Source organism: Bolinopsis microptera, chromosome 1 (genome assembly GCF_026151205.1).
Source record: "Bolinopsis microptera isolate Bmic1 chromosome 1, MBARI_Bmic_1.0, whole genome shotgun sequence".
NCBI lineage: Eukaryota > Metazoa > Ctenophora > Tentaculata > Lobata > Bolinopsidae > Bolinopsis > Bolinopsis microptera.
Window position 1 is genome coordinate 7,360,804 of NC_087072.1, and position 21,032 is coordinate 7,381,835.

The 21,032-nt window shown below is 38.4% G+C and overlaps 1 protein-coding gene across 1 annotated transcript in view; it reads right to left on the reverse strand.

Moving 5' to 3' along the window:
- Positions 1–1,311: 1,311 nt before the first annotated feature.
- Positions 1,312–21,032, reverse strand: part of LOC134823331 (uncharacterized) — an 87,279-nt gene continuing 67,558 nt past the window's right edge. The window contains exons 2-5 of the mRNA XM_063834763.1: positions 4,403–4,486; positions 3,192–3,320; positions 2,838–2,988; positions 1,312–1,774 (exon numbers count right to left, since the gene is read on the reverse strand). Of these exons, the coding sequence (XP_063690833.1) occupies positions 1,620–1,774; positions 2,838–2,988; positions 3,192–3,320; positions 4,403–4,474 (507 nt within the window). The 5' untranslated portion in view covers positions 4,475–4,486 and the 3' untranslated portion in view covers positions 1,312–1,619. The remainder of the gene's footprint in view (positions 1,775–2,837; positions 2,989–3,191; positions 3,321–4,402; positions 4,487–21,032) is intronic.

Here is a 21,032-nt window from a genome sequence, read left to right on the forward strand (position 1 = left end):
TAATAAATATTGCATTATGCATATTATTGAACATCATTTTGTAATTTATCGAATATTATAACTTACATTTTACGCCACTTATGCCAATAAACCTGCATAAATACACGCAGACCTAAACCCCTAGTTCCCCTAATACGTGTATATTGAATTACACTAGTTTAAAAGTCAGGTACGCTAAATTCTCTGCCACGTCACGACCTTTCCACCTGGAAAGTAAGCTGTCACAATCTGATAAACTGAAAACTGTTCGTGGACTTATGTATAACAGTGGGTAGGAACTTAAACCGCGAGAAATATCCGAAAGATTGAGATGGAACAATCAACAATGACTTGCTTTTGAAATTGCTTTTTTTCTCATCACTGTTCATAAAATAATCACGATTAATTGCCTAACCGGATCATTAGCGCTCATTGCTAATAAAATTAGAGTTCAAAAGGCAAATTCTTGGTAGTACTTTTTAATGAGGGCTGTCTCTATTTAGTAGTTAGTACGCGTTCATTATAATATATGCGATCTACCCTTGTTAATAGATCATATTGTGTAAGATAAGTAAGTTATAACTACAGGATAGCTTTTAGCCGTAGACTGCAGCATGTCTGGGCGTGATAAAGTTGCTAGATTTGAATTCCAGGATTTTGGATTTTCCAGAGCGAATTAAACTCTCTGTTCTAATGACACTCCACAGATAAATTAACATAAAAATTTAGACATTCCACGAACTGCGTTCGTGATATTTGTCCCTGAGAGAAACCCACCCGGCTACGCAATGATTCGATTTATATGTGATTTTCAAATTTCTGATTAGTTAGTAATCGGGTGACGGGTTATTGTCCTTGCTTCACTGCTCGGTTGTGCAGGAACCACCCGGATCAACCGGTTTAGCAGCGCGACATTTTAGACAACGTGGCTATGACTTAACGGATGGCGCGGTAAATATCCCCTTAGATTTGGAACGTGCGTTTATTATACGCATTCTGTAGAAATTAAAGGTAGGGCATGGAGAACGCATGGTTACATGGTTATTATATATATTGCGCACATTTGCTGTATTCTGAAGGAAATAGCGATACCCCTTCTGCAGACTGCAGCTGTTCAGATATAAATTATAAGCCAACGTGGTTTCACTTGTCTGATCCTTATCCCGAATCAAGCTCAATCAACGTTCAGATCCATACAGTGGGCCGGGGTCATCATTATTCGAATTTGGAAAACAATGCTTCTCGATTTGTGGTTCGTGCTAGGCTGCGGTTCATACATACACTGCTATATGAATCGCAGAGGAATTTTAAGTGTTATTAAAACTAACGAAAACGTTTTGAGAATCCAGTTTGATCATAGTTAGAAAACAAATAATTATAAAACCCAGATTATGTCCAAAACGTTCACTGAAATCCTTCATAGATAATCTTGCCACAGCTTTTCAATCACACCTGTATCCGTAGTAGTTCATGTATTTGAAATGGTCCATGTATTCATCTTCAAAATTCAAAACTTCATTTGTCTCCGAAACATCAACGTATTTTGTTAACTTTTTCTGCATTTAAGCTTAACTTCACTTCACTTAAGAGGCTAATTAAACCTCATTCTCTAATCTCTATCAATCTACAACAAGTTTCTTTCACCCAGCTGTAATAGTTTCACCACTTCTTTGCGAGAACCTAACTCTCTTTGGACCGACTATGTTGACTTGAACCGACTTGGGCATGAAACGCCTTACTACTGCATTCTCGTGACCTAGTCTGAATCCCCAGTTTGTCTCTCGAACTACCCCGTCTGAAACAAAAATTTAGGTCAGTAACCAAACTACAAACTGTCAGCCATTAAAATCGTGTTTTTTTTTCTAGTATAGTTTAATAAGGGAAGAATCAACAATTTTAAACGAAATAGCGGGAAATGCTCTGAGCCATTCCACACAACACACAAACAAGACTAGACTAGATACTTCTAAATTGAATTGCTCCGCTCTATATAGTGCGAAAATCTTAACTCCCTTGACTCCCTTAACCATTTTAACCCTCTGGGTTCTCTGGGCATTATACCCCAGTATCAGATTTCAGTACGGGGACCGGACAAACACGCGTAACTGACTTGGTTCAAACGCCGGTTACGGTAAAATGATTTGGTGCTAAGACTGGAGCTATAATGCATGTGTACTATGAACTATACTTCTTACACTACTATTACCAAATCCTAGCGATGAGACCAGACGAAGATAAGTTCGGGCGCACAAGCTTAAACAAAAAACTGCGAAACAAACAGCGGCACGGATTGAGGTTTAAATTTAGCTTTTGGAAGTATGAAGTAGAAAGACCACTCCTCACCTGTTGTATATGGAGGTGAGCTCTTGTTTAAAAACTGTTTGAGTTAACATGCAACCAATATCGGAAAAACGATGTAGTACAAGATTATGAAATAAAAGATTTTTTAATTTTTTTATACATTATAGAACAACCTTTAAAACTTAGAAACCGCCTAGCAATAAATGAGGCCCGTAAATGCAATGATTTAATGGTAATCGCCAACCGAACTACTGCCCAAGATAATTGATATTATCTATCGAGCTCTTTGCCTGTTTGTGTGTTTGTTTGTCCGTTTCGAAATAGGTCCTCCAGGACATGCGCAAATACACATACAATATACATGCTAATGTATATATACATGCTAATTCACTGTCAGCTGTAGTAATAGTATGTGAATTTTTCCATACTGGCTTTAATATTTCGTGGAAAATTGGCCCAATGTCTGCAAGATTGGAGCATCTTGGTCACATTGTGTCACACGCTACAAATTGTTTGTCATTAAGTTTGTCATTGTCACACGAGCCCTCTGCCCTTACCAACGACTGTGACGGAAGTGTTGTGACTGGTCACTACTGCCGGTATCCCGTTATAAGCGATTATATCTCCAGGTTGTGGGTACACCACCACGTTCCAACCCGGGATTGTGGTTCCTCTGTCGCTCCAGTCTCCCGTACTTTGGGGCGGGATCTGGGCGTTTAGGGGAGTCAGAGAGATATTTCATTTGCATCAAGTACTAATATACTATTTAAGTACTAAATAAAGGATTGTTTTAATATAACGTCTGACGTCATCACTTTGGAAACCTCTCTGTTTGACGACTTATGGTCATATAACCATTTCAACTTTCAGTGGAAGGTTCAAAACATGACAGAGCACCGCGTGTGTCATACCTCGTTAATCATTCTTCTAGAAACATAGGCCCCAGCACTTAGGCAAACTTCTCCGACAAAGGTGTTGTGTTTGGGTTGCCCTACTCCTGGCCCCTTTTCCTTCTGCAACCCAAAATCCTGGGATCCTACCTGAAAGAATTTTGTAAAAGATTTCTGGGTTAGTAGATAATACGCTGTTCGTAATCAAGAAGTTCTCAATAAATTCTCAAACCTCGAAATTGAAAGGTTAAGAGCCATAATTGATTATTACGAGAGCATTACATAGCTCCAGAAGCCCCATTAAGATGCAGCGAAGAGTCGTTAATTATTTGGTCCTGCAACCTGACGTTTTCTTGCAGAGGAACACATACAAATGCAGCATATATGCGCAGAAAATGAAGCGATTCTGCAATGACAGATCAATTCATGCGACATACCAGTCATATTTTAAATGAAGACGTGAGCCAAAACTACTTGTGACGTTTTCACCGAGCATGATCGCGAAAGAACCAGTGCAGAAGCTGCTCAAACAAACTTTGTATTTGAAGTAGCATTTTCAACGTAGCTCAGAAAATGGTATGGTTATCATATTCCTCTTAGTCTTGGTCTTAAGCAATAAACAAGAGTTTAAATCTCACAGTCTCAGGTTTACATCTTGGTTGTCAGCAGTATACTCTTTTATTCAGTATTATTGTTGATGATATGATGCTGACTAAGGAACCCTCGTGTTTAACACGTGATATGACAGACCCTTAAATAACCCCTTATATTATTATTATTACTACCGAGAACTGGTTTGTAAGCCATGTGTCACACTCACTGCAAAATACGTTTTAAACTCATTCGCAATAAGTTCATCAGAAGAAAGTTAAAACTAGATCATCAATAAAATATGAGTACACTCTATTTTAATCAGCTACTGCTCAGCTCATGTGATGAATGATTATTCAATATTTAAGGTTCAACAATGAATGAAGCACCTTGCCCTTTTTCACCGCTGGTGATTGATATTTTTGTGACATAATATGTAATAAAAACAGAGAAACGCACCCAATTCATTTTTTCCCTTTCATATTAATGTCTTAATCAAATTGAATTCCTGTATCATTATGATGTCCAAGAGATAATCCAGAGAATACATTTTAATTTCCATTATTACAAAATAAACAAATTTACTTCTCAGGTTTACCTAATAATTATGATTAAAAAGAACAAGATCGTAGCTAACTTACTTTTAGTTTAGCTATTTTAGCGATGTTCCGATGTACAGGCGTCTCGCTTTCCTTCCTTATTGGCACCGGCATAACAACTCCTACCTGCGAATCTAACTGTGCAGCTACCAGGCTATAACTCATGCAGACATAAAATGTCGAAATAATGATTTCATCGCATGTGCATGTCAGTCCAATCGAATCTAATGTCAAGACCGTTTTGAAGGGCTTGAATAGCTTAAAAGACTGAAATTCAACTAATTCGGTATTTGAGATTTAGTTTAACTGTTTTACAATTTAACTATTTTCACCTGACCATTTAAAACCGCTTTGACATGGTTAGTACCTGACACTTGTGTCAGTTGCTATCCATATGGACACATACTGACGTCTGACATACAGGCACATTATTTCATTTGGCTACTTTTAGGGCTAATTTCCTTGGGGTATTTTAACTTCTAGTCCAAATTTGGGTAATAAAAGCGTTTCGAAATCACAGTAAAATAGAAGTCTACGTCTATACTCTATAGTTGATTAGTTCTATGAGTCGTTGTGCGTAAAGATGTCAATCTCTAAGATATGGCACAGTAAAACTGTTTGAGTTGTAAAAGCGATCAACTAGATGGTGTGATCAACAAGCAACACGTTTCGCAGTAAAACAGCAAGAAAATCTTTAGAAAATTAAAAACATCTCAATTATTGTGGACCGCATATTGCTCGCTAGTATTTCAGCTCGGATAGGTCAGGACGAGGTCAGGTCACGGTCACGTGCTAGCAGATATCGCTTCACAGTGGTCCGTGTGGAGCGGTGTTGCATGCTACGCACATTTGTTCACATCTTGTGTTCTCGGACACTGATTTTATTTCGTGTGAAGTTGAGGTGCAGTACTGCCGGACGGTGGGAAATGGGCGTCACGTGATTAGGACACGTGGTCAAGCTGAGATATTCTGTGAGATATATAGTGACATACAAGGGACTGTACTCTTTGACAGGTATTTACTGTAAATCCAGCCAGATAGAGGGCAAATGGACGTATTAAGCGGGAGCATCGCGAAAATAGGGCTTATAAGTTGTGAATAAGCAGGAATCGCGATCGAGATCGGGAATTATGAACAGTTTGTAGTAAAAAGTTACATTGTAACCATGTTGCAATAGCGAGCAAATAATTCTCGTTAATAGTGCTCGAGCAATGCAGTAGTGGCATAAATTACTAGGTTCCGTACAGACTCAACTCTGCGCCCGTGTCAATATGTTCATTATATGCAAGCCTCTTGATTTATAAGCCATTCTACTGCTGGTAAAATTATAATTAATCAAGAAACGACAGAGCTGCAGAGTCAGAAAGATGGAATAACATTTCTTGAGAACAATAAGGTTATGATTACAAAGGCGACAACAAGGCTTGTCAAGGTTAACAAGGGCTATAGCAAGTGAGAAGCAATGTACTGTCAGCTCCAGACAATGGGGAACCTACCGATCAGAGCTAGTGTTGTAGAGGAGCTGTGTTGGAAGAGGTAGGATGTGGCTCATACACAACACTGACAAGTGATTATAGGGGCCCGGTATGACGTAAGTAATATCTGGTGTCCACTGTATAGTGTATGACAGTGAGTGAACCTACACATTGAGTGGTAATTACATATTGATAGTGTTTATACTTGATAGTGTTATATAGACAGTTATAGTGTTATACTTGATCACTCGTGCAGTGTCTGATCAGCTTGATGGGCATGATTTCTATATTATGTTGTAGAGTATGAAGGATATGAAGGATATGAAGGATATGAAGGATATGAAGGATATGAAGGATATGAAGGATATGAAGGATATGAAGGATATGAAGGATATGAAGGATATGAAGGATATGAAGGATATGAAGGATATGAAGGATATGAAGGATATGAAGGATATGAAGGATATGAAGGATATGAAGGATATGAAGGATATGAAGGATATGAAGGATATGAAGGATATGAACGATATGAACGATATGAACGATATGAGGAGTATGTAGGATATGAAGGATATGAGGAGTATGTAGGATATGAAAGGTTTTTGTATCCTTAATAAATAGTATAAAGATGAAATCAGTTATATTGCACCATCGGGTTCCATTATTGTGTAACATGCATGGTACTTGCAATTAGATATACTATCTGCCATACTGTGCCTAGTATAAGATGAATTGCCATAACACATGAACTAACTGTCAACTAACATGGTGCGTAACTAATCAGACTAATCAGACTATGTCTGGTCACCGGACTATAAAACCTCCGGTTCTTGTGAATTCCACCCGGTAAAACTCGTAAATCAGTCCAGTACAGTTTTCGTTTCAAAGATCGTACGATTCTGTAATTTAAAATTTATTTGTTCGTAACTGGAGATCTTGTTATTATTATTGAGATATATGTAAATGTCTAGCATTGATTCCCAATACCACTGTGGTAATAGCTGGTATTACAGCCTATATGGTGTAAAATGACCTTGATATGGCGAGACTTTTAAATTAAACGTGTTTGCCAACAAGTCTTGCCATTACAAACACACAACTAATAAATAAAGCCTTTTAAAGCCATTTAAGGCCATTTGTATACTCTATAATGGTTTTGTAATAGCTCTTTAACAGGCGATAATGGCCTTGTCTAAGAAGAGATGATGTTATTTTGGGAGTATATATCCCGTCCGATATGCTCCTCGATCGAGCAGTCAATTTGTTTAAAATCCCAGAATACTTCAATCATGCAGTGAAGCCTATAATATTCTAAATTTGATCGCTTGTCTCAAAATTAAACCTCTCTTTCAGTAAATTTCATAACATCTAATCCACATAACGGAAATAACAAATTGACAGCGAGTTAAATTTCTGACATATGCTTATAATTTTCATCATGTTGAGATAACAATGGCATTGTTTGTGCATGTAGTTTTGATTAACTGGATATTATCAAAACGTCAATTTAAAAAATCAAGTCTGCTGTCTGCATGAACGAATGTCAAAATGCTTCCCAAACATTGAATAAAAAATTGCAAATTAATTCAGTTACTTTAAAAATACATTAAGCAGCTAACTGGGCCCATGAATACCTGGTCGAAATAACCAAGGAGGCAGGAGCCTGGGTCGTTTTCACGGGTCATTCACACCGTTATAAAAACACCCTATACACAATAAATTAAATAACAACCCGCATAATATTCACGAATTAAGTAAAATAACAACACAATAACAACCCGTATGAATTCACGGAGAACTTCTTGGTGAATGAACACAGCTATCAAGTGTCTCACTCTGAATCTGGTAGCTGGAAGAAGTAAAAGTCTGGATCTCCACCACATCTAGGTACTTATCCGAGGAGGGGTCCCTGGTGCTGGCTTTAACAACCGTGTGAACCGTTACTTTAGTCCGGGGTGTATTGTTCAAACTGTCTATTCCCCTCCGGAACACCACCTCTTGTACAGCTGAGGACAGGATGTTTTGTTGGGCCACACTAAAAGAAAGAACGCCTCGTCTGGTTAGCCTGAAATCGTCCATCCTACACAGATACACGAAGGGGTTCAGCAGGGAGTTGAGTTGGACTAGTGAAATGTAGGTCATGGGCCAGAAATATCTTACCAGGAACAGGTTAGGTCCGCTCATCAGGTCCACATGGAACATAGTGAGAACAGCATAGCGTCCGATACACAAAAACACGGGGATATTACAGAGAATGTACACTAAAGTGAATACCAAGACGGTTACGGTAGCTTTAGCTCTCTTCTTGTTGGCTGATTGACAGGAGGTCTTAGTTGACTGTTTCAGCTGTAGGGTTACGATACAGATAACAGCTGATATTATTATCGGGATTATGGGGAACGCTATGCAGATTAAAGCCAGATAGAAATCTATAACTTCATAGACAGCGTTATTTATCTTCATGTAGGGGTATGTGTCGAATATGTCCATGTTGTACCGTCCAAACATGAGGAACCCAATGAGGTACCGGCCCACCAGGAACACTGCATACGCCAGTATCACCGCACAGGCTACCCGTCTCTTGATGACCACCAGTGGCCGGGCAACCTTCAAAGTTCTCATAATGCTGATAACCAGCACTAGATAGACAGAGAAGTATGGAAAAGGTTCCCAGGATATACCCCAGAACTGCATAAAGTTATAGTTAGCGAAGAGGGTTGGTTTCCGTTTGTTGAGCATGAGAATGAAGTAGGGGTAGCCGTTTAAACTGATCCAGGCGTCGGTGAGCGCGATGGCGATGTAGACGGCGGAGGAAGCGCTGGGTTTCTGGCGTCGGAAGTAGGAAACAGCTATGATATTGAGAGGAGTGCCAACTAGAAGGCATGTCAGGGAGAGAAGGCCCATGACCTTGTCAGGGAATTCCAGAGGTGAGAAGTAATCTGAGGAGGTGAGGTTGGTGAGGTTATGAGGGAGGTGGAAGTGGTCGGAGTGCCTTACAATCTCTGTGCCAATGTGGTGGTGTATCCCGTCACCTGCCATACCTTAATACCTACTGGGGACGATAGATTAGGGCAAATTAAAGGATATTATATACTGACATATTTGATATAAAAGTTTACTTTCCATGAACATCTGAAAAGCTTTTGCAGTAAAGCACATTTACTGTTATTTTTGGTATTAATCAAAAACTCAACAAAGCAGCACAAATCCTGCACCATATTGCGCAAAATCCACGCGATGACCGATCATGAGTAGTACAGCTATAGTAGCACAAGTGTCAGTTTTCTATGACAAGCATATAATACAATAGCCGAAACGGGAGTTTTATGCTGTCTCGGAAATGACTAGAATGTTCATCGTTCTCTAGACTTAATATAAGACCATGCAACAGCCTCACAGCCTGATCGTATCGCATAATTAATTAGTCGAAGGAAACAAGTGTACGTGTTGTACTTGCGTGGGGTCATAGGAATGAAAGAATATTTATCTGAAATAAAGTAATGGCATTTTAACTAGGTCATGCCTCAACCGCCTCAACCCTTCTACAATTTTCCAGAAGAAAGTTTCTGTCAGTTTATAATTTTGAGATGACCCTTAAAAGAAATGAAATGCTCGAAATTGTTTTTTATAAACTGCGACAGAAAGTGTTCTTTGCGTGAGTATGGTAATGGTACATATAACGGTGGTATAACGTTTTTAGCTCTATTTTCAGGATATGCAGGCCGCAGGGTGGTGCAAAAAGAATGTTGGGACTTTAACTGTTTAAATGGCCACAATTTCTGAGACAAATGGTTTAAAGACATACTTATTCGATTTGTCAGATCACACTCCTTCATGACTAAATTGACGATTTAGAGAATTTTACCTGTTAAAAATTGGTAAAAAATAAGGGCGTGGCCAGAGTCAATATTATCCGACATGTTAGAGTCAAAAAAATTGTTTGGTTGTTCCTGACCCTATAGAGCAACTAATAAGATATGATCTCTAATTATTTGAACAACTAATGATAATTTGAACCACCCTAATGCAGGGTGGTACAAAAAGAATATTGGGATTTTAACAACTGTTTAAATGGCCACAATTTCTGAGACAAATGGTTTAAAGACATACTTATTCGATTTGTCACATAAGCTCTATTCTGGAGAAGCTCTATTCTCAGGATATGCAGGGTACTGGTGCAAAAAGAATGTTGGGACTTTAACTGTTTAAATGGCCACAATTTCTGAGACAAATCAAATAAACGAGCAAAGTATGTCTCGAATCTAGTAGTAGTCACTGGTCAGGTAAATCTTCATAAATCATAATATTTAAGGAACTACTCGACTTCAAAAGGTTCGTGCAGCCTATAACAGAGCCCGATGCCTAGTGCAGCCTATAACAGAGCCTTATGCTCAGATAAATGAGATAATGGCTGAGAGACTATTCGAGTTCCTTTTTGCTTTTTACCACTAAATACTCGGAATGCATATGAAAATCACAAATTATAATCTCAATAGTAGTAGCGTTATATGTCGGGGACAAACAACTGTAATTTTCCACCATTAAATTTCGAACGTATCATGTAATTTTACTTTGAGAGAGTCGAACGTTAGGGTTTGTCGAAATAGAGTATATGTTGAAGTAGGGTACATGTTAATGTAGGGTACGTGTACCGCAGAACAATGGTGCGTGTACCGACAAACCGTGAAAAGATACAATTACAAGACCATCGCCAAGTTTAATATATTAATCTCACACACAATATAGTTGCATCGCTGATACACCCATTATTGCAAAATCGATAAGCTAAGTGCATAGTGATACTGCCTGAAAGAGGGCTGACCATAGTTTATTTGATCTGTCCACAAAATAATTTTAACTTAATATCTTGAGGAGATAAATGAGCACTATAAGTATATATTTAGTTAAATTATAAAGTTATTGGAGTCGACTGTATGAACTATGAATTGCATGAAATCACGATATAAAACTGCAGAAGAGTGAATTACGCAATTCATTGACATTATAAATGTATGTGCTTTTTATGTGCGAAGATTAAATATGGATAATTATTTACAGTCATGTCTAGAGACCGTTCACATATTACGTAAACCAGTTTTCGGCGCAGGCTTTTCCCTCCTGTCCCCTCTACGTAATATGCGATCGATTTCATAGTCGATAATATTATATCATCGCTTATAATGTTTTAATAGAATATGATCATTAACCCAAAATATATATTATGATCTATCATTATCGTCATTAAACTACAGTAATGAAAACAAATGGCAAAAATTAAACATTGGTACGACTATGACTTGCTCAACTGTTACATCATCCCGCTTAAAAGAACCCCGTGCAGGTCTAGAAATGTTTTACATTCACCTAGGTCACCTACCAATTTGCCAAGATGCTACAGATAATAGACTCTTATTATATTTTAATATTATTATATCAGCTTAGCATAGTACCCCTCAGTCTGTGACTTAGAGAAATGTCATCCTTATTCCTTAACCTATTAAGACGGCCGCTGATCTTATATGAAGACCCGCCTTGATCTCATATCTTTGATAAATTCATGCGATGTTTCTACCAAAAAACCTTTATAAAGTTTAAAGCATAAATATATAGGTTTCACGCAGAAGTTAGTAGACAGCGTATCAGAAACAGCCTCGGTTAAGCAGTTATCGTTTTGGTCTATAGAACAAGGCAAATAACTGTTAAAAACTAAATGAAAATAGTTGACATTTCGGTGGCTGATGGAACAATTGCGCCCAATCTAAATCAAGCTACTATATAAGGAGACTCTTGAGGCTTACCACTCACTACTTCACTAGTTACATGAAGTCTGGTGCAAATGATTTATAGTTACTTGAAAGTTGAACGGTAGAAACAGGTTTCATTGGATGGAATAATCATGCTTGCCCAATTATAACTAACCAGGTGAGAGTTTATTAATAATCTGTAAACCGTGGAATGAACTTTAGACGACAGAAATCAGGGTATAAAGAACGTTCTCTTAGTCTTAAAACTTAATGAAATTTGTAGTAAATTTATATTATGGCATTTTGGCAGCAGCTAGAATTGAAAGATTTAACAATCTACATCATTTGAATTTTATAAAGTTTAGACTTTAGATCCATGACGAAACAAGAACATTGAACAAAGCTCGGCTCTTGAAATTTTCAACTAGCTGGAACTGTATAACTATAATTATAAAGGGCTGGTACTACTTAGCGAGTCTATTTTGTTTCCTGTTAAAATAATTAGACAGTTATATGATATGTCAAGTGGTATTAATTATGAACTTCTAAGGTTTAAAAGACTTTCAAAGCTTTAAATCATATTAATCCACTTCACTTTCTGTGTAATGATTGTAACTAACGCTAGTTATAACTACTTCTTTTAATCTTTTATGGTTATTAATGAGAGTTTTAGTTACAATCACTACATCTGGATGCCGGGATGGTTTTAATCATACCCGAGTCTCCACAAGTTTGTGTGTCCAGGGAGTTAGGTATAATCAGTCGAGGAGGGTTTCAAATGATTACGGTTGATCAAAGAATTGAGCAGGGGTTGTAACACCGATTACACGATCGAAGTATTTAAAATGCCACTCTCTTTAACTGAAGCTTCTCAAGAAGGATAACCGTATCATCTACTGTATTAATGATACAGCCCTAGAGATAACCTGCACCCAAACCAGAGAAATTATAGATACTGAAGAATTGATCAAACCCCAAAATCATTGCTACGTATAAATATGTATGCGTCACGTTCACACCAGAATCCACACTTTGACCATCTTAATATGATCATACTGCGATAAATTTAACGGATTGATGCCATGATCAACCTTGGTGAGGAAGATAAAGAGCTCTTTGAAGGCTATAAGCTGCTCGGGACAACCAATCCTAGTGGCCTCACAACTAAAAGTCCGTCGTCCAATGGTGCCCTGCGATGCCCATCTTGTCTACTTGTCGCTATTAACCATCTAACCTGAGACGTATCAACATAGAAATAGTTACTTACTTTTAGCATATAATATAGCATATAATACCTTGCAATAGGCATGCAAATAATTGTAGGTTTACAACCTACCAGGACGCGCGCCGAGTTGGACGGTCCAATATATGGAACAGATATTTTACGAGTATCACCCGTTAAGCAAATAATATCATGCGTTATCTACGAAGTTATTGACAAAGTTATTAGAAGATCCTATTTATTGCAATCATGCGCTTTCTACGAAGTTATTGACAAATTAAGTGGAAGATCCTATTTATTAATATCGAGCGTTATCTACGAAGTTATTAACAAAGTAAGTGGAAGATCCTATCTATTGCAATGGGTGATAAGAAAGACGAACAAATGATATTAATAATTAATAAGCTACAATATGATGAAAAGAAAAGGTAACAAGATTGGATTAGTTTATTCTCTTGAATCAAACTCTCGGGTACAGGCATCCGCAAAAGAATGCAACGATATATAATATATATAATATAAAAATCTCCTTTCTTCTGAATAGCTATTGGCTAAGAGTTAATACGACTATGTATTGTTACTAGGAATAGTACCGTATTAATAATATACTGGTCATACTGATAGTGGTATATTCATTAGAAGTGTCAGGTCACAGGTGGGCTAATCTATCAAGTGAGCCTGCTGCCTGCCAGCAAAATTGCAGCAATATACAACAATTCAGGGGTACTGCAGTGGCCCACGGTAATGTGGTACGGACTACGGAGCCTACTTCTAAGTAATCATGATTCTTGTAAGTTCGGATTGCCACAACAATATCGCAAGACTTGGGGCAGCAATCTCTTATAAGGTAATTGGAAGAATTAAAAAAAGTGTACTATTATCCCTGGTAGAGTCAATCAACAATTGATATAATAACAGTAGTCTATTGTAAACAAATTGATTTTTAGTGACGCAGTTTTTAACCCAAACGTGAGAGCCAAAAGGTTTGAGTCACCATGTTTATCGACATTGCTCAATTAAAGATTGTGACATTTAGGCTAAAAAGTTGAAACTCGTGTGCATATTAAGGGAGCATACACCAAAAATGTCCAGCCCAAATGACCTCATAGGAAGTTCAGAACAAGATATGAATAAACTTCGTGCAACATTTCAGCTCGATATAACAAGAAATGATTGACTTATAACAAAACAAATTGTGCTTTTCCGAAAAATGTACTTTAACCAGGAAATGCTCGATAACAAAAATGGGAATCCTCAAAAACAATTTTTTTTTGTGTGGAAACGGTGCGCTAGATGGTTATAGTTACTAAACTTCCTATGAGGTCTGCATTTGGGTTGGACAGTTTTTGACAGTTTTGGTGTATACCCCCTTAAAGTTAAAGGCAGTAAAATTAGCGGGCTGCGATACTGATGAATGGGGATTTGCTACCGGCAATCCCATGGCAACAATAATCATATTGGCTATGTTACATCTATATATGTGCAAATCATATTGGAACCATCTGAATGAAGTAATATACGAATAGACAAATAATCGCCCTACAGGACGTCCTGCATGTGTCTTCATCAGTCGATTAAGTAGTCTGGAGAAAAATGGGTTGAAAAGAAGAATTAATAATGTCATTGTTTTGATGTGAGGCTCATTGGTGAACTTCCACGTGGCAGTACGGATGCTGGGTCCACAGACCCTTTCAACAAAATAATATATCTATACCTTTCTTTAAACCGATCTTTCAATCAACGCTTCAATCGAGACACCTATACGTTATGAAATACTCCTGATTCTAACAAGTTGCAAATTAAAGGTAAATTAAAGAACCTCTCGCAATATTAATTGCCGAATCGAATATCGGACAATTTAGAGTTCATTTAGAATTCATGATGCGTATTGCACACGGTGAAGTATAAAATGACATTTTCAGGCGTTACCAATTAGTACCACTTCTGTTAAGCCGACATGGCAACTTCAGCATTTTAATTTGTGTCTGGGAATTTCAACTGCAAGCGATCACAATATCAGTATCACCAGATTTCTTGTAAAACGCGAACGTAATGTCTGAAAATATTCTGGTGACACACTAAAAAGGCACCAAAATTTGATGAAAATGCATAATTTCTGCCGCACAGAACAAGCTTGGACCTATTTTTGATAACGTGTTTAACGGGTGATGACTAAAAAATGGGACTTTTTTCAAGGGTCTTTTTAGTGCCGATAAAACTATTTTAGGTTCAAACCAATGAAACAGCGTTGTAAAGCGGGCAATTTTGAACAAGTATGGTCAATGACAAGCGCCCATGAGCCCATTTTGATTGGTTCAGGAGGGCTTCTTTCTTCAAGCTCAAAAATTCGTCTGTACAGTTGGGCCTAAAATCGTGTTGGCGCAGTCTCTTCTTTTGTGCCCTAGGGCCCATGTATGCTTGTTAGCCATATTCCGGGCATGTACATGTGTTGCCAGGATACTAAAGAAGTCCTCTATGGGTTGAGATTGTCAAAATTTACTTTGGTCGATCACTTTTGGGACGAAATTAACCCTATGGCAAATAAAGATGTGGTTTTCATAGACAAATACAATCTAGCCCCCTCCTAACGAACCACCTTCCACCCTTTGGGGATATTTTCTTGTAGGAACAACACCAGGCAAGGCTCCAAGCACTTTGATTTTTACGTGGTACCATTATAGACCATGCTAAAGCCTATAGTTGACCTAGCCTCTATCTTTCACACGGTAAAATTTTACCCCTCAGGTGGTTTTGAGCTCAAATATCTTCTTACTGGTTTTAGCTACGCTGATGGGTGTTGAACCCTCGTCTTAAGCATAAAATTCGGCATACTCTCTGCTAAATATTTTTTGGTATGGAAGCTTTAACTACCTGTGAGGCGACTTCTGTGAACAGTGCTTTACTGTAAAACTTTTATAGGACCCCTCCCCTAGTTCGAGACCATTATCGGGGACAAAGATCAACCAATTTGATCAAATGGGGGCGGAAACTGTTCGAGTATCGTTCAGAGTATAACTGGTGGTTGTGGTAAAATATCAAAATTTTGTTCAGGTGGAATCTGAGGGCTAAAAAACATGTAGTCCCATTTTTTATTCATCACCCGTTATTAGATTTTAAGTTAGAGTTTGATTTGGGATTATACTGGTTCATCTACTCTGAGCTCCTGCTGTAAGAGTATTGGACACTTTTGTCCCATGAAAATCTTTTCAAAATTTACATACAATATAACATGTGGCGCAAAATAAAATCAAAATATGGATGGAGATTTGCCAAACTCAATAGTCTCTAAAGGCATTTTCAAGTGATTTCATCAAATTTTGAGCTTGGAGAACTTCTGTTTCCTGAATTAATCCTTATCAACCCCAGCTGTCGTTATGAACGTTGCATTTTTTTCAGGATCTAGATCCTGAAACATCTGGCAAACTTGGCAAAGAGACACTCATTCTCACACCTAAACCATCAGACAGCTACATATACAGAGCAGGGAAAATATGGAACACAGTACGACAAAATCTCGTGCTAACTACATTCACCTGTAAGCCCAATCACCTCAAATCATCTATAAAAATAACCATCGCTCACACTCAAAAGTAAGGAGAACCAAATGACTGGAACTTGGCCTTAATTAACAGTGTTCGACAAAATTCAAAAACTTTAAAATTGACCTTACTTAGATAAGATTACTTAAGATTACTTAAGCTTGCAAAAGCTGTATTATCTTAGCAAAATATAACTTGCAGCAGCCCCATACCTTGTCATAAACATAATACCGAAACTTCCTCTGTGATCACATCTTTCTCTATGGGTGCAAAATGAATATATATAGTTTTATTAGTTTCATACTTACTTGCTTACTTACTTACTTGATTAGGTCTCCTCAATCATTCGAGTGGCCTGCACCAATGAACTCCCGTTTGTGACGTATCATCTCCCTCCAAAGTTTTCGGTCACTAGCCATCTCGCTCGCTCCTTCTAGGTCTATGTCAGTGTTTCCTGTAAACGCTGCAGCATCTTCCAGCAAACATTTCATCCAGTTCTTTCTTGGACGGCCCCTAGATCTTCTCCCATGCGCAGGGGTCCAGTTAAGCAGGTACTTAGGAAGCCTAGTGTCTGGCATTCTGGTGACATGGCCAAACCAACGCAGGCGGTTTGCTCCTATGAACGTCTCTACTGGATTTATCTTTGCACGCTCCAGCACTTCAGTGTTTCTAACCCGATCGAGCCATCTTATCCTTAGTATTCTCCTCAAGCAACGCTGATGGAACACCTCAAAGCGATGTAGCTGCTTTTTGGTTGTGTTCCAAACCTCACTACCATATAACAATATTGTCAAAACCGCTGCCTTATAAATCCTGATCTTTGTATAAGACTGGATGTTGCGGTTTTTCCATATATTACTCAGTTGATTGAAGGCTCCGGAAGCTTTCTGAATCCTAGCTGACAGCTCACGGTCGATAGTACCGTCGCTGGAAATAATTGTACCTAAGTACGTAAAGTCACTAACTTGCTGCACTGGCGTGTCTTCAACAGTGATGTTCACTGTGGCTTCTTTCGTGTATGGCCGTTGAGAGGTTGCTTTACCAATGACCATAGCCTCAGTCTTTTTACCATTGATTCTGAGACCTCCCTGGGCACCATACATACACAAAAGGTCAGTTGTTTCTTGAAGACCTTCCTCGCTGTTATCCATTACAGCCATGTCATCTGCATAGTCTGTATCTAACACAGTGATATCATCAACAAGCGGACTGATAGATCTTTGAAGAACCGCTCCGTGGGACACCACTTTGTTGCTTTCTGTTCTCTCAGCAGCCACATTGAGGCAGACATTAAAAAGTGGGGGACCCTGAATGTCTCCTTGGCCACTGCCTGAACTTACTTCAAACCATTCTGATAGTTCACCATTGTGTCTAACAGCACTGACAGTTCCATTAAAGAATGCCTGTATTATTCGAATGTATTTACATGGCAGGCCATAATGACTGAAAGCTTTCCAAATATAATTCCTGTCGATAGAATCAAAAGCTGCCTTGAAGTCCACAAAATTTACATACAGGGGGAGATTATATTCAATGCAGTTATGTATAATAGTGCGGAGTGAATAAATCTGATCAATGCATGATATGTTCTTTCTGAACCCACACTGATTGTCTCGTAGCAAACTTTCTAAACCGTCACTCATGCGTTGTAAAATGATGATTTGATACAGTTTCGATGCTGTAGATCTTAAAGTGATCCCCCTATTATTGGAGCAATGAGAGGTATCACTCTTCTTTGGTACAATTATCACGATGCCTTTCAACCAGTCGTCAGGCACTGCTTCTGAATTCCAAACTTTAGAGAACAATTTCTCCATCCTATCCACAAGACCACTTGCCCCATACTTTAACTGCTCATTAGAGATTTCGTTAATCCCAGCACTTTTGTGGTTCTTCAATTTTTTGAGACAGTTTAAAATCTCAAGTCTAGTGGGGGGACCATCACCATCACCAAGATAAGAAAAGCATGGAACCACTTCAAGATGGTCCAGGTCAGACAGATCCGCATTCGTGGGAGGAGGGTTTAATAGCTCCGAAAAATGTTCTCCCCATCTCTCTCTCTGAGCAGAGGGATCAGCAATCAACTTCCCGGATTTGTCTCTTACAGCAGTTGATTTTCGATTCTTCTTACCGGACAGTGTTTTTATCCGTTGCCAGACTTCCCTTTGCCGGCCATGGACAGCAGCTGTTTCCAGATCTGCTGCAACTCTAAGAGCCCAATTCTCGTCGTCTTTCCTGCAGCTCTTTTTGACAAGTTTCGTAGAAATTTAAAAGTTCTATAAAAATTTATATATGGATTATAAATATTTTGTTGGTGTGTTTTGTGTTATGCATCTTTATACCTATTTTAGAAGAGATTTTTATAGAATGTTAGAAGTACAGTACGGTCAGTTTTAGACGAATTAAGCATAAATGACATCATTGCCATGTCTGAAGTGGTTTGTAAATGGGCCATTGTTAGACCCAAGCGTTTTGGTCCCTCATTCCTGCAACTCAGCATTGCCTACTGTAAAGTAGGCATTTTTCTAAGACAATAGAGAAACTGACCTTGTCTCACTAAATTCAACCACTTGCAAACTTATTTGGTTCATTGAATATTTTATTTCATATAGCAACTTGAGTTTACCTTAAATGCAGCCTGTTGCTCCCGCCCATAGGACGTTGGGAGCATTTCAGCACCGAAATTACATTATGTTTATAAATATATGTTATTGCCGTTCATTATTTGATGAAAATTTCAAATCAAATCAGGAACATTTTGCGAAAAACTGAGCTAGAAACCTGATGTTCAATGCGGTGAATGATTGCCGGAGATTGCCTGGCCTTACGGCCCGCCCTGGGCCGCTAAGTTGAGGTCGCAATGTGACATTGAGACAAGCGAATGATCAAAGTGTTTGCCTGCTAGGAACTCTGTCGGTACTCTTACAAAAGTGTTGCTGACCAGATCAGCTGACTGTTCAGCCGACATTGTACCGTTGTTATAGTCGGTAACCTGAATACTGATTATAAACCAATACAGTGCAGAAACCCCGATTTACCGCACAGTTTGGGGAGAGAGAAATAGTACGGTAAACAGGGGTGTACGGTAAATCATGGTTTTAACTTACAGTCCCCGTCAGATCACATGGTTTCTCTCCGCACATAATTGGTTTCCAATTTGTCATGGTTATGGTTTGATTCACGATGTCAATCCTTCGCATCTCGCCGATCTGCATACTGTGGTTGCGAGAAGCATTATTGGATGCGCGCGCGCGACCCAGTAGTGCATCGCGCTACAAGGTTATGGTCCACAAACTCTAATATACGAGGTGATTACGAGAAACAACGAGTCTGACAAGCTTGCTTGAGATCAGGGACCCATTTATAAGCCGTATTCCAAAGGCTCACGTGATACTAAACTAAGACATTTTTTCTAAATTTTGGGGGAAAGGGAGAGGTACGGTAAATCGGGGTTTACGGCGAATTGGGGCACGGCGAATCGGGGATTTATTGTGTATAAGGCTGGTGAAAAAAATGTGTGGTATGTGATCGTAGGAAGTTTAATTAGGCCCATTTTGTAGTTGAACACAGTCCACAGATGATTAACTAATCTACTCACGACAAAAGAAAGTTCCTTGACCTTCTTTTCTATAACATGATAGATGTGATGGTTCTGGGGGGAAATGAGATACCTTATTGGACGTTATTTAACAGGAAATTGCGTGAACGGACATAATTTTTAACGGACATTAAAATGAAAGCTCGATGGAATTCAAAACCATTAAAAACCGGAATTTTTTCCTCTTTTTGTGCGGTTTTTCAATTTAAGCAGATAAAATTTGACCAAAACCCATAATCATGGGTAGAGTGGACCGCTGCCAGTGTCTCTCTTTCCCAAACAAAAGGAAATGATATTAATTTGATTGACCGTTCTCAAATGCAAAATGATACCGAGAATGAAATCGGTCGCTCGCTTTTCCCATTCATTCACGGCTTTCGAATTGTAATAAGTTTCGATTGATTACATCAATCAGATGCTGTAAAAATCTCTTTGGGTTGCGTTCGGGTCGATACCTAGTATTTCGGGGTAAGGGTGGTAGTTACTACTGCTGAAGTTTATTGAATCTTTATTGCCGAGTACAGCTGCCTTTGGGTAGTTTTTCATAGTCTATTACAATTGTAAATGAATGGGAAAAGCGAGCGACCGATTTCATTCTCGGTATCATTTTGCATTTGAGAACGGTCAATCAAATTAATATCATTTCCTTTTGTTTGGGAAAGAGAGACACTGGCAGCGGTCCACTCTACCCATGATTATGGGTTTTGGTCAAATATCATCTATTTTTGATTATAATGTCAGGGTACTTTATAAAGTCGAAATATAAACTGATATCTTCATTAATAAGGAGGAAGTTTCAACGATTTCGAAATTTTTCCTTTAAAAACATTTCCTTGTGTTTAGGTAAGCATATCGGTCGATCACTGACTGAATATGCCACTTAATATTCATTCAAGTTGGCATTAAATTCATATATAATGACATTAAACTGTCGTGGCAAAGCAGAATTTGTTGGAAATCACGAATGAGCAAAATTCTCACCTTTCGCGCGTGCAAACTTTGAGCGGACGTTGCGTGCGCATTCAATATTGAATCGCCGTAAATTTTTGCATGTAATTGTTTTATATATAGTTTGATAAGCATGCAAAGTTTCA